The sequence below is a fragment of the Silurus meridionalis genome, chromosome 20 (genome assembly GCF_014805685.1).
Source record: "Silurus meridionalis isolate SWU-2019-XX chromosome 20, ASM1480568v1, whole genome shotgun sequence".
In the NCBI taxonomy this organism is placed as follows: Eukaryota; Metazoa; Chordata; class Actinopteri; order Siluriformes; family Siluridae; genus Silurus; species Silurus meridionalis.
In genome coordinates, this window is record NC_060903.1 from 2,259,666 (window position 1) to 2,275,883 (window position 16,218).

At 37.9% G+C, this 16,218-nt stretch overlaps 1 protein-coding gene across 2 annotated transcripts; it reads left to right on the forward strand.

Moving 5' to 3' along the window:
• The first annotated feature begins 503 nt into the window (after positions 1-503).
• Positions 504-15,647, forward strand: tfr1a (transferrin receptor 1a). Of its 2 annotated transcripts, XM_046876136.1 has the most exons (19): positions 504-640; positions 2,837-2,902; positions 4,888-4,920; positions 5,993-6,230; positions 6,657-6,858; positions 6,950-7,172; positions 7,258-7,380; positions 7,491-7,586; positions 9,206-9,345; positions 9,444-9,607; positions 9,760-9,879; positions 9,968-10,053; positions 10,814-10,877; positions 10,962-11,029; positions 11,476-11,543; positions 11,626-11,710; positions 11,853-12,077; positions 12,656-12,808; positions 13,674-15,647. In XM_046876136.1, the coding sequence occupies exons 3-19, from the start codon at positions 4,888-4,890 to the stop codon at positions 13,914-13,916; spliced, it is 2,331 nt and encodes a 776-aa protein (XP_046732092.1). In that variant the 5' UTR covers positions 504-640; positions 2,837-2,902; the 3' UTR covers positions 13,917-15,647. The 2 variants fall into 2 exon arrangements, with proteins under 2 accessions (XP_046732092.1, XP_046732094.1); XM_046876138.1 differs by lacking the exon at positions 2,837-2,902 and having other exon boundaries at positions 517-640.
• Positions 15,648-16,218: the final 571 nt, after the last annotated feature.

Consider the following 16,218-nt stretch of genomic DNA (forward strand, 5'->3'; position numbering starts at 1 on the left):
AACCTTTTTGACCCACCACTAGAAGTAATACTTCCATGCTCTAATCATCTCCAAATCATTATGTCTGCTTAAAAAAATTCAATAAAAAATGCAATTTGTTGGATTAAAAAAAAGGAAATGGTACATTTGGGAAATAATGCTAACGAGTTACTCTGCTGTTTCCATCACCGCACCATGATGTTGATGTTGATGTTTTGTTTTTAACAGCACAGAAACGAGGGTTTTGTTCAGACAGGATCACTGCATCCCCATGCATGTCGATTCTTATCACACAGGATACAGTAGAGTTTAGAATGAATTCTCCATGTGGAAAGGACATTTTTTTATGCATAGATCAGAGAAATCTGATTGAACTCCTGCATGGAGCATGCATGATCTCTGTCTAATCCAATCAATGCATCAATCTATCAATCAATCAATCAATGAAATATTCAAGTGCACGCGCGGGACTATCTACTCATGTCTCAATACCCGCACCTCATGCGCGCGCTCTGAGTGCCACTGAGCATGTATGGTGTCCGTGACGTTACCGGAAGTGACACACGTTCTCCCCCTTTATGGCTTGTATCTAGTAGAGTGAAACGTGCTTCAAGGTTGTCTTTCAATCAGCACGCCGGCTCGAGCGCGCGAGGACGCCAGGGTAAGAGCTTTCATTTTGCATTCTTGTTTTTTCTCTTCTTTCCCCCCCTCCTTCTTTAATCCATCTTAAAGAGAGCGTCTTTCACGGGAATGTACAGATGCGTGTTTTTTGTTTTGTTTTTTGCTTTAGGCGAACAATTTCGGGTTTTTTATTGTGCGACCTTTCAGCTTTATTTGACAGGACGTGTGTGCGCGCGCGTGCACGCGAGCACGTGTAGCTTTTATGGATCCGGTTTGTTTATTTAAGAAAATCGACACAAAAATGCACAACTGCACAAAAGGGTCATCGTGAAGGTGCAATGGAGTAAATATGGAGCTTTAGGGCAACACTGCACCTGACCTTCACAACTTTGACTCTTAAGTGCATCCTTTTATTTTATTTATTTTTAATAAATTATTTGTTAATTACATTGTTTTTGTCTCAATTATGTGCATTATTAGACTAGTTGTAGGTCTTCACGCATTTCTGCTGGGATGAGAACTTATCTGGAATATATAATATTTCTTGGTGTGTTTATTATGCAAATATATTTGGATTTTTTTTTTATTGATTTATTAATTGCACATATTAATCTATTAATTTTAAAGGTGATCTGTAACTGCACCAGCTGTTGTTTGCTCAACCTTCTGTTGTTTGCTATAATAAGAGAATTAAATTACCCTCGTACCTTAATTGGCTTCATGCCCTTTATGGTTCCTGTTAGAACCTCGAGCAACAATAACTCGGCTCCATGGGTTTTTTTGGGGCATGAAATGTTTAGAATGTAAATATGTAACTTTAAGATGTAGATTATTATGTTGTAGATAATTAACATTGGTGCAACTGTAGAGGAGTTTAATCATCACACTGAAATGACACACACACACACACACACACATGACCAATTAAAAGATGTATAAAACCCACCCACAGCCCACAGATATCTTGTGAAACTCTTGGTTCCTTATGAAACCGCACAATATTTAATACAGTAAACGTTATGGTTTTGTTGGCGGTGATTAACCGAATTGTGAAATTGTATTTTTCTTTTTTGCAATGTGACCCTCACATGATTGGACTTGAGATGGGGGTTTAATCCTCTAATGCAACTTCTCTACCTCACAAAAAAAAATCTAAACGTACGCCTGACTTCTGAATTTTTAAGAAAATATTCTTTGCAAATTATATTTCTAAAAGCATATTGTTATTATTCTGTGCTTTAATATTTCACGCCACCTTCTAATTAATGTGTTCTTGAAGTCCTCAGGCGATCACATGGTGCTGGGGATTTGGGTCGAGTACGTGGGAAACCGGACAAAAGCCATTTATTAGGATTCTGGCTTGAGAACAAGGAACACGCACATATAGAGCTGCACTGCTTCGACAGTTTTTGGGGGGCATTAAAAAGGCAAAAGAAAGAGTCCGCTATTGGCTTGTGATGAATTCCATCACCTTCAACACACTTGATGGGGTCAAACACTGCATACCTGCAGAAACCTGAGAAACCGAACACTTTAACAATCCCAAATTGAATAAAATAATGCTGATTCAGCCGTTTTTTTTTCTTGGTGAAAAACCGTTTATGTACCTATGAAGCACACTCAGATTGTACTTGATGAATTTGGATGATCATTTTTACACACTTCCCATCTCTTTTTTTCTTTTCTTTTCTTTTAATATATAAACGGATTCTTCCATTTTGATGATCTTAGAAAACAGCAGACTTCTGAAACACTGTTGTGCTACAGATCCTGCCTGAGCATGTTCACACCGACACTGATGTGATGTCAACAAAACTTGTATAATAATAATAAAACTTTTAAAATTAAAAAAAAAAAAAAAAAAAAGTTAGCCTCCAATTCAGATCAATATATTGTGAAAGCCTTGCTGCTTTCAGCTGGTTATCATGACCTGCATAACGTGAAGGTCGTCTAGGCCTCTATAGCCGTAACAAGTACAAACATGGATTTTTATTTTCTCATGAATGGGACTGTGAGAACCTCGAATGGTTTTATAAACTTGGTGCAAGCGACGTGGTGGAAATAAAATATTTTGGCGTTTTTTTTCTGATCTGATGTGTGCGACTCTCCCTGTAGGGTGTAACCCCAGCTCCATTCCTTCATACCTCTATCTCTGGGACGCACGTATTCCTGCGTGTTCAGATAGCAGTGTAGTAGAACAGTCGTCTTATGTTTCCTTTTTTTTTTTTTTTTGCAGGAGTAAAAAACGTGTGAAAGGTTTGCAAGCAGGTGTTTTCAGACTGAGGTGGTTTCCCGAACAAAGGTTTTTATTTTTTTATTTTTTATTTAAATAGTTCTGATACATTTTTTTTAATTTTTATAATTCAGTCTACTTTTATTTTATTTAAACAAGAATGAAATCAAATAAAAGGAATAAAACCTGCACTATTATTTTATAAAATCTTTGTGTATTTTGGTTTTTTTTTCTTCTTGTGGATTTTGACAAAGTTTAAAAAAAATAAATAAATTATATTTATTTATTTATTTATTTATTTATATTGTATTTTATCTCCCACGTTCAACAACATTGGTACTTGCTCCTTGAAGTAATGAAAAGCTGTATAATTACTACAGTGATGATGAAATACTCACGAAACGTCACATTCTCCAAAAAGTGTTATGACGTCATTCTATCGCTCTAAGAACAACATATTGTCTCGTCACCCAGTTCTTCGTACAAATCACGAATTTCTGCCTGCGTTAATGATATTGGAGCGCCCTCTGGTGGTCGCACGGTTTATATTTAAATAATAATAATAATAAAAAAAAAGATTTATATAATGTATTTTTTAACAGTTCTGTTTAAAATATAGTATGGTGTTTTTTTTTTTGTATTGAATGAATAAACTTGTCAAATGTTACTTGGTTAAAAAAGCATTAGTTTAGAAGTTAGACCTATACCAGAAATATAGAAATCCACTTCTTCTTCAGAGATGGACACATTTAGATCTTTTGTCTCTCTTTTGTCTTGTTTGAATTTTATAAACTACAGTAGCTTTCAGTTGATTATTTTTGTCGCTGTTAATATCTGTTGAAAACATAAGAATGGCATGTAACCTGCAACCATATATATCTGATAATATCTGCCTTATACATGCAGATATTAAAATCTCTTCTTGTGGAAATACAATCATAATTCAGGCTTAGCTGCATCTCGAGGAACAGAGTAGAGTGATTGGACGTGAGGCTCAGCGGGACCCTGAGATTTGTAGCTGTAGTTTACACCTCAGGGTTATTTACACTTCAGTATCTCACTGCAGCGACCTCCGTGGAATGTTCTGCTGTTAAAGCACAGCTCGGTGAAAGGTTAGAGAAAATGACCTCCTAAATTTCTACTGTACAGAGAAGTTCTAAGCAAATTTTACATTCGATTTACTGAAAGAATGTTTGGATTTTATAGTAGTTTTAAGTCCCTACAATTCACCTTGGCCACCATTAGTGTGTGTAGCTATATATATATATATATATATATATATATATATATATATATATATATATATATATATATATATATATATATATATATATATATATATATAATATAATTAGCCATATATAACTATATATATACCTCCTCAATCTAGAACTTTCGTAAGAACACTTTAGTCGCATCTTGTGTTTTTTTTTCTTCAGTAAAACTGTAGGTCGTGTAATTTGAAGCTACAGCTGTTGGATTTCTTTGTTACTAAAATTCCCTTTTAATAAACCATGAAGAACACGATTTCTTTAACACCTTGTCTATAAAGTGGAAATGATGGCGTATTGTAGTGTTGGATGAATTCTCTAAAGGTGCTGAAAGTCGTGTCTGGAGCTCATTGTTCAGCTGAAGAACACCTGCTCTTTGCCGATGAGGCTCTGAAGCAGAACGTCGGTTTTAGTGCTGGTTTAGGAAAATGAAATTCTGTGGTTATAATAAAAAGAGAGGCATTATTCTTTTATAGTTTCAGTCGTGTTTTTAGGTTTCCGTTCAAGTAAATGGGAAGTGAGGACATGTGCTAGCGCGGGACTTTTTTTCACAGATGGGAGACTTGCAATAAATGACTTATTATTTAAATAAACTTTCAAGTCATTTATATTATTGTTGATCAGAGAGAAAAGCATGTGATTTATCCAAAAGTCCCTGTTTAGAGTTGAGAGAGAGACGGGATTAAATTGTAACCTCGGGTCGTACGCAGTTAAATTAGTCGCATAAAATCAATAACGCTGTGAATTTTCTTTCCTTTTTTTTTTTTTTTTTTTTTTTTATAGATGGATCAAGCCAGGACGACTATAACAAAAATTGTAAGTTGTTTGCACTTTTACATTTTTTTTATTTTTAAATTTTTTTTTTAATGTTTGTAAATGTGATGGTCCTTTTTTCACTGTATTTTTGCAAAAACATGTTGATGTCCTGTAATTTTCCTTATAAATATATATTTATAATTATAATAATAATAATAATAATAATAATTAAAAAAATAATCCAGTGTTACATAATTAACTATAGGTCCATACTGTACGTTCAGGTTATACATTATATGGACAAAAGTTTTTGGACACCGGACTGTAAGATCCTTTGTGCTTTTTGAACATCCCTTTCTAGCTAATTTAGCTTATTCAGCTAAAGTCCGGTACTGATGTAGGTGAGGAGGCCTGGGGTGCAGTCAGTGTTTTTTAGGAGGCCACTCAAGATCTTTTACACACTTTACCAACACATGTGAAGCATATCTTCATGGAGCTGGTTTTGTGCACAGGGGCAGCGGAACAGGTTTCAAGTTCAAGTAAAGGGAAAATATAATGCGGCTGCATCCAAAGACATTCTATACAGTTGTGTGCATCAGTTTGGAGAAGAACCACATATCGCTGGTAAAGTCTGGTGTCCCAACACTTTTATCCTGATAATGAATAAAGTTTCTGAAGGTTTGGCTTCGTTACGAAACTGCGGATATTCACTTTTATTTATCATTTTTCAGCCACTTTTTATGTTTTATGGAAGATAGGAGCACCTCCTTCTACTGCGATTTTCATTTCTTGAGTATAGCTGTAGATCAGATGATCTGTTTTTTTTTTTTTTTTTTTTTTTTTAAGACTGAGGTGCTTTCCAGTGACACTGTATTTCCTTATAATTGTGTAGTTTCAGTTATTATATGAATACATCTGATCACAACCCTGCAAACTAAATTGTTTTTTTGAAATGTGGAAAATACCCCCCTTCCACACACACACACACACACACACACACACACACACACACACACACGTTAATGTACTGGTTCTTTTTTTTTTTTTTTTTTTTTTTTGAGCGTGATATGATACGTGAGCACTTTATACATCATTTAGTATAAAAGACAGAACGTGTTTCGTATCTCCTCAGTTCAATGGGACGGAGGGCACCTACACGCGATTCCTGACCCAGAACATGGAAGAAGACTCCAGTCATGTGGAGATGAAGCTTTCGTCTGATGTGGACGAGGAGGTCGAAGGGAACGGAGTGGCTGATCATGGAAAACACCATCACGCTCGGCCGGCCTACGTCAGCAAGCCTGGCCTGTGCAACCCCAGAAACATCTTCATAGCTGTGACCGTGGCTATTCTTATAAGCTTTCTGATTGGTAAGAAGAAGCTTCTGGTTGATATGTTTTGGTTTTACACAATGCTGGCAATACAATGGATTTTGTTTTTCAAGACTTCCTTAAGTCTTCATGGTGCTCACTTCATGCACAGGGGCATTGTCATGCTGGAGCAGCTTCAGGTCTACTAATTTGTGCATCAAATTTAACAGTTTCGAGGAGAAGCACATGGTTGGAAAAGCCAAGACTCCCAAAACTTTTCTTCAAAGTCTATTGTTTTAGCTTGATCCTGAGCTTAAGCATCTGGTCTAAAGGTCTCCTGGTTTCTTCCCACCTTCCAAAACCCATGCAGATAACGAGACTGCCATTTCATGCCATGTCATCAGTCCTTCCAGGAGAAGATTTTGTATTAAAGTGCTTACTGGAAAATCTGTAAACCTTTACTTAGTAACGCCTCTTGATTTGCAGGACTTTTGATCGGCTCTAATATGTATAAAAGATCGACTGAAGAGGCTTCAAGCTCTTGCAAGACTTCTTTTTTTACCCCTTCCTCTGCTCCGTCTGATGACGAGGCGATTCCGATCGAAACGGTTCCCAGTCTTGACTGGAGCGACATCATGGCTTTGCTGAAACGCAAACTGACCACAAGTGGCATTGAAACCAGCCTCAGGTAACTCGACTCTCCTTCTACCACATTTACGCTCATTTGAAACCCTGGTAAAATGTACAAGTTGAATTTCACTTTTCATGCGAATTTTTAGGGAGTTCTCCAGCGACAGTCATCAAGCAGGATCCGCAGGAGACGAGATACTTGCCAATAAAGTCTTAACCAAATTCAAGGATAACGGAATGGAGCCCTGGCTCGATACACACTATGTTAAGGTCCAGGATCGTCCTGCTAGTGGGGTGAACAAAGTGACGTTCCGTGGCAATACGTTTTCCGAACCTGGCTATTTGTCCTACAGCGCAACGGGAACGGTGCAGGTTTGTATCCAGAACTTTTTTCCCCGTTAGTCTTTCTAATTGCATGTGATACAAATGTGCTTAGTTTATCGATTTGATTTCCCAGGGTGCACTTTTGTACGCCTATTATGGACAAGAAGACGACTTGAGACGCCTGCAAGACATCGGCATTGACATGTCTGAAAGAGTCCTCTTGATCCGGGCAGGAAAAATTAGTTATGCTGAGAAGGTTGGTGATTTTTTTTTTTTTATTGATTCTGTGTGTAATTTTTTAAAGCGTCCCTGTCAGTTTTATAGCTAAAAATCAATTATTTGCCATCCATCATTTCAAAATTTCAGGTTGCTAATGCTGCCAAAGTGAACGCCAGTGCAGTGCTGATCTACCCCGACCCTGCTGATTACCCGTTTGCCGAAAACGTTGACTTGCTTGGCCACGTAAGTATCTGCATAAGGGTCATGGAAAAAACCAGCCTGTTGGGTGGATGAGGAGAATTGGGCCCCCAATCCTGCAAAAAAAAAAAAAACACGACCATCATCCCATTTAATTTTCTTGAAATGGAGAAGGATTTCTACAGAAATCCATTTAGTTTATTAACTGATGCGTTCGGTGCGTTTACATTTTTAGAATTGTAATCGGTTTAAAAATCCAATCCGAATGAAAATGCTCCATATAAACACCTGAATCGTAATTAAAAACGCCTAAACCGAATGAAATTGTAATCGGTTAGAGAGGGGTGGGATAAACCTTTTTATAAACGCATTACTTTGTGAGACCAATTAGTCGAGGGACAAAATGCGCCTCCTCAAATATCAGTGCGGTTTTCGGAAGCATCCTGTTCCCCTGGCATCCGTATCAGATCTCATAACGGTCCATTAATCATTCCCTTGCAGCAGATATATATTTTTGAATGCGCTCTTGTGAACATCGAATTGCTCACAAGCATGTAAAACAACCGTGACACGCATAATTGTGCAAACGTGTGAACGACCGGCGACTCGTTCGAAAGTTTAGTTTCCATTCCAGGTCACTGAATTCCAGCAATACAACCCGCTCCCACCAGTCCTCATTACGGATCTTCATCCACGTGCTTCTGCTTTTCGCAGGAGGGGAGCTGGGGGATTGAGATACTTCTCAGAGATGCAAAGCCAAAAATTTGCCAGCAAATTCACGCTGTTGTTTAAGAGCAACATTTTACGTAAAAACTCGTGCATAAGAACTAATGAAATTCCATGTTGACAGGAATATAAGGTGGCAAACAGTATAAAGTATAAATTGTCACATTAAGACAAAATGACTGATTAAATAATTGATATCTGTTTTTACTTCAGCGTTTTTGTTTTTTTTAATATATTTTCTATTCCTGTTGTTTAGAAGGTGTTTATTGATTTTTCTAAAACAGTAACTCAGACAGTAGTTATGGTTATATAGCAAATGGGGAAGTTGAGAGTAGCTCTGTGGTTAAGATGTTGAAGTTCTGCTTGGAAATTAAAAAACCACCAGCAAGCAGCTACATTGTGCAAGGCCCTGAACAATCATCATCTTCGTTGTATAAATCTGAGAAATGGAAGACGTCCAGTTTTGCATTAAAGTGTGCATCAGTGAATAGTTTATAACCTCAACATTGATTAGATGGACATTCAGGGTCACCTAGATGCAGACGGGTTCACTTTTGAGTCTGGTTCCTCTCATGGTTTCTTTCCATCTCATGGAGATTTTTCTTGCCGCCATCGCCAATGGCTTGATTGTACAGTATAACTCCTGTAAGGTGATGGACAGATGAAGGAGTCTCCAGTGTCGGTGCTTATCATCCTGGCTATTATAAAAATCATGTTTTTGAAAGTAAACTAAGGAAATGTATAGGGAGTTCCACAACATACACAAAAGTATGGTTAGATAACTGATGTGAGACTAGAAATAGCTAGCTGTCTGGCTGGATGCTAACTGGGAGAATCTGATGTGGGTCTAGTTTGGTGGAAACTATAGAGAAGGTGTTGAACATAGGATTTTTTTTCCCCTAATTTCTTCAGCGCAACATCTGGTCCTTTTTGCACAGGTCCATCTGGGCTCTGGTGATCCGTACACTCCAGGTTTCCCATCTTTTAACCACACTCAGTTTCCTCCTGCTAAATCCTCAGGCCTGCCAAGCATACCTGCCCAGACCATCCGCGCCAGTACAGCTGCAGCGATCATGAGGTGAAGCACGTCAATGTTTAGACTTTTCTAAAAATTGCTTTTTTTTTTTTTTTTTTTTTATCATACAGTAATAATAAAGAATCCTTTCTGATTCTCAGGGAAATGGAAGGTCGTAGTCCTCCTCATGGATGGGGTAATGGAGGTCTGCAAGATTACAAGCTCGGTAGTACTAACGACATTGTCTCCGTGGAGGTCAACAATCTTCTCACTGAAATACAGATCCATAATGTGTTTGGAGTCGTTAAGGGTTTCATAGATCCAGGTGGGTCATGTGACTTTCTGTGTACGATAACCATTGGCGTTTCACATCACATCAGTAGCTGCTTCATATGCATCGGCCTCAGTTATAGGAGATGCACAACCCTAATGTGTGTGTGTATATAGTATCTTACAACAATCCATCTTTTGGTTTAGATCGTTATGTGGTGATTGGAGCTCAGAGAGACGCCTGGGGTGCTGGATTTGCCAAGTCCACAGTCGGCACTAGCTTACTGCTCGAGTTAGCCCGAGTTATTAGCAGCATGGTACATGAAGGTGAGGTTTTAACAGAAATGTGGATCTTATTTTTTTTCATGTGTAAGAGAAACACATTTCTAACATTTTAACCAATTTTCCTCTGAAGATGGATTCAAACCCAGGAGGAGCATCGTGTTTGCCAGTTGGAGTGCTGGAGAATACGGCGCTGTTGGTGCTACAGAGTGGCTTGAGGTTTGAAAATTATTTAATGCGTTTATCCTGTGGAATATAATGTGCAAATTATTCAAGTACAGCAGAGCTGAATGCTCAAACCTGATTGGTCAGAAGGGGTTGATCGTCTTGTTCAGCTGTTCTAATCATAGTTTTAGCTGTAAGACAAATCTCAGATTTATTTTAATGCATATGTAGGAAGGTACCCACCAGGTACCTTCTAGTAAGTAATTATTGCCATAGTAACCACTCATTCGTAGGGCTGTAACTCAAAACGAATGTATAAATGGGATGTTTTCGGTAATAATTGATTTACAGGAACTAACAGATATCACACGTTTTATACTTGACCTCAATAATTTCTAAACTCTCAAGTGGTTTATTATAGTATTTGTAGTGTTGCAGCATTTGAGAGAAACATGTATGTATATTTTGTTGCTATGCAAAAAACCTGTCATTTACTTTGATCAAACAAATATATTAATGTCCAGATGTTCCAATTTATTATCATTGAAAAATCGTCCCTTCGCATGAATAACAGCTTTACACACACTCGGCATCCGGACAGTTCCTTTGTCATTTACTGTCCAATTCTTTGTTTTTGCCTTTTAGCTTTTTTGTTGTTGTTGCTTAGATGCGAAAGGAACATGTATCTCAAAAAACATAAGTCTGTGTTTCCAAACCTATGACAGATGCTATATAAAAAATATATATATATATATATATATATAACACACACTAAAACAATACTGTTTGTTGGAATGTTTGTTTTCCCCTACAGGGTTATTTGCCTTCTTTGAACATGAAAGCCTTTTCCTACATCAGCCTGGATGGAGTTGTTGCAGGTACTTCATCCATCATTCGCTTCAACATGAAGCACGAATTAAAACTATCAAAACTGACACTAAACACAGATTAATTTTGTACAGGTTCTGGAAACTTCAAAGCAAGTGCAAGCCCGCTGATGTATGACCTGATCCAGAGTACTTCAAAAGAGGTGAGAGTTTTCTGAACAAATTAATTATTTAGCATTAATTTACTAAAATTACATACAGGTGGTCCCCGAGTTACGATGGAGATGCGTGCCGATGACCCCATCATAACCTGAAAATATCATAAGTTGAGACATGGGCCAAACTACCCAGAAGTCTTAAAGAACGGTGATCGGTGCAATTAACTATACAGTATTTATGCATGTGGTAGCGGGTGCATGGACGAGTGGAGGGCGGAGCATACGCTGCTATGTTTGACTGCCACAAGAAAATTTTCATATTTTTACAATTTTGTCGTATATCCTATCGGAAGATCAAAGAATCGTATCTATCGCAACTTTGGGACCTTTGGGACTTTGTGTGCTTGTGTATATGTAAGTGAGTAACTTATTCCCATTTCTCTCTCTCTCTACTTTTTTTTTTTTTTTCTTTCCCAACTCCCCCAATGTAGGTTTCTTCACCCACTGACCCCAGCAGAACTATATTCGCACTGGCTGGATCGAACTTTGAGACAAATGTGTAAGTACTACATTCCCTTTTAAGATCGACTGCCTGAAATAGGTGAATACGGCATCATGTGAATTGTGGCTTCCTTCCACAGGATGGAGCCGATGAGGATGGATGATCCTGCCTATCCGTTCCTGACTTTCTCGGGCATCCCTTCTGTCTCTTTCCGATTCACTCAGGTGAGAAAACTCTGGATTCCCGTTGGAAAGAGGGTGTTAATATATCTTCTGTATTAATTCTGTAATAACCGTGTAAACTTTAGCTGGCTCGAGTTTGAGATGATTACTTATTGGCTTTTTTTTATTTATTTTTTTTTCCCAGGATAAACCATACCCATTCTTTGGTACTTTGCTGGATACCAGGAGAAATCTGGAGAGTAAAGCATCGAACGTACCCGCACTGATAAAGTCGGCAGGCGAGGTGGCGGGTCAGATGGCGCTTCGGCTGGTACACGATCATCTGCTGAGACTGAATACGGAAAAGTACCTCAACATCATGCGCTTACAAGTGAGCAAAATCAACAAGGAAGTGATGAGCCTGCAAAGGGTAAGTCTCAAAGCTGCATCGAATGAAGGACTTTTAAAGTCACAGGGAATATTGCATTATGTTTAAATCATTTTTATATATATATATATATATATATATATATATATATATATATATATATATATATATATATATATATATATATATATATATATATAATTAGATTTTATTTATTTTTCCTGTGAGACCATTAAAGGATTCAGATGGCAGGGCAGCAATAGTAATGCCGTACCTTCTACATAGGAGTATAGCTAATTTTGTTTCCCTGAACAGTCCCTGTTTTGGCCACGTCGTCATCAGCATTCAGTCCAGAAATTTCCTAATAATGTGGCCAAATTCTAATAATCTTTCTAATAACTGAATAAATAAAAAGTCCATGTGAGTGGGATGGAGGATTCATCTTGCCCCATAGTTAAAGGATTACAGGACCGACATTTATTTCCCTGCGACTTTAAATTCCAATACATTCCTACTATTGCCCTAATTACACTATTTGAACCAGTTTAAGTGATTTTTGAAGAAGAAGGAACCAAAAAAAAAGATGTATATCTCTATCGCTCTTTCTTTCTTCTATTTAGAGTGGTCGCCTTCCAAAGACTCTCCAGATGAAGTGGCTGATGTCAGCGTTGGGTTCGTACGGTCGTGCCTCCAGGAACCTGATCAGCACAATCCAGAATAGCGACCTCGAAGACATCGAGCAGTGTCGCATCATTAATGACCGGATCATGGGGGTAAATTTAAACCTGTTCTAATTTTAAATTGGTGAGGCATCACAAGCTGCAGCACCGGTGCTTTGAGTGTGTTTCGGGCCGTCAGGTTTCACTATGGCAACAAAAATATGAAAAATCAGGATTTTGTTTAGTCCCTTTTATCTCTTTGTGCACATGGTGGTAAAGCTGTTGGTGGTTTTTTTTTTTTTTTTTTAGATATTTGGTTTGTGACTTATTGATGCTTTTGAATTGTTTCTGCTTTTTTTTTTGTTTGTTTGTTTGTTTTTTTCCTTTATTTGAACTGACCTTTTTTTTTTCCAAAATATACTGTCTCTATACACACCAAACAGACATAACATTATGACCACCTGCCTAATATTGTGTTAATCCCCCTTTTGCTGCCAAAACAGTCGTGAGCCATTGAGCATCAACAGCATGAACTTCAGCTGAACTTCAAACTTCAGCAGTTTGAGCTACAGGAGCTTGTCTGTTGGATCGGACCACACGGGCCGACATTCCCACGTGCATCAATGAACCACTGTTCCTTCCTTGGAGCATGTTTGATGCATACTGGCCACTGCAGACCAGGAACAGCCCACAAGAGCTGCAGTTTTGGAGATGCTCTGACCCAGTCGTCTAGACGTCACAATTTGGCCCTTGTCTGCCTATTATATCCCACCCACTAACAGGCGCCATGAGATCATCAGTGTTATTCACATCACTGGCCATCGGTCATAATGTTATGCCTGATTGATTTATATGAGATGCAGGAAAAAACTTCCATTGACTGCTTAGTGTGCTTTACTTTCGGCTTCTCCCATTAGGGGGTCACCACAGCGGCTGTAGAACATGTGACCGTGACTCATCATTTTGTCTGCATCTACAGGTGGAAAGGGATCTGCTGTCTCCGTACGTCTCTCCCATGGAAACACCGTTCAGACACATATTGCTTGGCTCGGGATGGTGCACCGTTCAAGACGTCCTCACACAACTGGCCGTGATCAGAGAAGGCGTAGTCAGCGCCAACACCGACCTGCTGAAGAATCAGTTCGCTCTGACCACCTGGACGATCCAAAGCTGCGCCAATGCACTCGCTGGGAACGTATGGGACATGGACAATGAGATTTAGGTGAAATTCCGGTCCAGTTAATAAACGAGGCGCTTCAGATTAAAACTCTAGTCCCCTTGCGTAACAGATAAACCGGTCTGTTAGGATGCCTTAATCCGACACTGTGCTGTATTTCAACCAAAAATCTCGCTCGAGTAAATAAAGCGCTCGTCCATTCCCGTACAGGCGAGCGGCGTCATGACGTAGCCATTAAAGCGGTACTGTAAATCAAATGAAAATTACTGCTTTCAAACGGGTTTTTTTTTGGTTGAAATATTGAACAGTGTCATCCGATTAAAATATCCTCTCGAGAATCCCAAAATATACATGAAAAAATAATGGCAAAAGAATACCAAAACCTGGTGCTTAATGAACTCGGTTCTAATTTTGTAAAATGTTACCTCATACAGTATTTTTTTTTTTTTTCAACAATTGTGCAAAAAAAAAAAAAAAAAAAAGAGGTCAGGCTATTAAAGGTGTAGCTCAATTCATTTCAAATAAAAAAAATAAATAAAAAAAAAGGTTTGTTATAAAAATCTGAGCTGACGTTTGTTCAGAAACCTTTGTAATACAAAAGCTGGCGATTGGTTCACCAAGAAAACAAAAGTTCAGCATTCGTCACCCCCGGCACCAAACTTAACCAGTAACGGCTCATCCCCTGTTAAAGAATTGTATCAGGTGAGAGGGGGAGGAGAAAAAAAAAACGATCCAAAGCTGTTACACAACGAGCTGAACGCTAGCTTCACAACGTGGCACTGAGATCTCTATTTATTTATTTATTTATCAGTGACAGGGTTCACTATAAATAGCGTTTTGTACCACTTTTTTATAGAAATTTATAATTATCGGAAGCAGTGCCTTCCATAATTATGACAGTTATACTGTCGAAAAATGACAAACTATAGCAAAAGCAGCATCTGCTACGGAGGGAAGCTCGTTTCCGAATTAAAGAACGAAGAAAAGAAAAAATATTCACGACCAGGGACCGTCACATTGCATGGTTCGGTGCGGAGTTGCACACTCGAGTGTCGTCTACGTACACACGTACACACACACACACACACACACACACACACACACACTATCTGACTCTGGTCTCTGGTGTTTTTTTGTTTTTTTACACTCTTGACCTTAAGCATTATCGGGAGCAGCGTCTTCCATAACGCGAGTGAAGTCGATGGTAGTTTTTGCCTACCAGCGTGTTGATATCGAGAGCAGGGCCTCTCATATTTCACTGTATGGTGGATGTTAATTATCGGGAACAGTGTTTCTCATAATGATGTACATATTCTCTGCATGGACAGTGCAGTCATCTCGCTAAAACTCACCTGCTGTGTTTCAGCTGTTAGTGCTTTCTTTTTTTTTGAAATAGCAACAAATCTGATCAATCAGGAAGCTCTAGAAATAAATCTGCATTTATGATGGGCATTTCTATAATTCTAGAGATTGTGCTTCTCAACTCTCTTGTTTCTCGTGTGCGATTTATTTTTCATTTTTCTTTCCTTGTTTGTGCCTTATATGATCTGGTGAATGATTATATTTGTTTTGTTCCTAACAAGAACTAAAATTGTACAATATGATCAGCAAATCACCAAAGTTTTGCTGTTTTTTCTGCTGAATCTTTTTTTTCCTAATTAGAATTTTTTTTTTCTCCTCTAATCAAACGCAGTTGCTTGCACTCGGGCAATTGTAACCTGTTTTACAATCTGTCCAAATGCACATTGTTAAATGCAATAAATATGTACACCTTCATTTAAATGTCTCTGCTCAAGTGTGTGAACTGCCCTGGCCTACCTGCTTTCAACCGTTTATGAAGAATTAAATGTATTATTATTTTTATTTTTTTATTTTTTGTATTTACTATAAAGAGTGGAAAGGCTGCTTAATAAAATAATAAATAAAATGGAATAACTTTGGCATTAGATATGAGCAGTGTGGATTTGGGGTTATTATTTAATTAGAATCTGTGGAAAAATGTGTCCTGTTGTTCTGAAAATTTATTCCACTCTTTACAGGGGGGGAAAAATAACTTTTACTAAAAACTTTTTTTTTGTAATTTGAAAAACATCAAGGAAGCATTTGAGAAACACAGTTGAATGCAAAATCCCCTTTCACTGGCTTTATAATCCAAATTCATGTTGGATTACCTGTCCGTCCATCCTCCTGTACTTTGATACCCCCCCCACCTCATACCATTATAAATGTAAATTAATCAAAATGAGTAACAGTTTTTTCTTCATCTTGAATTGCAATGATGCAGATATGTTCAGCATTAAATTCATTTTATTAAAAAAGTAATATTTTTAAAACAATACATTAAAAT

What these genes read in the sequence shown, in the direction of transcription:
- tfr1a (XM_046876136.1), top strand. Translation starts at nt 4,888, where the DNA reads ATGGATCAAGCCAGGACGACTATAACAAAAATT. An exon ending in TAGCAGCATGGTACATGAAG is followed by an intron (nt 9,880 to 9,967) that starts GTGAGGTTTTAA and finishes TTTCCTCTGAAG; the next exon opens with ATGGATTCAAACCCAGGAGG. An exon ending in CCTGGATGGAGTTGTTGCAG is followed by an intron (nt 10,878 to 10,961) that starts GTACTTCATCCA and finishes AATTTTGTACAG; the next exon opens with GTTCTGGAAACTTCAAAGCA.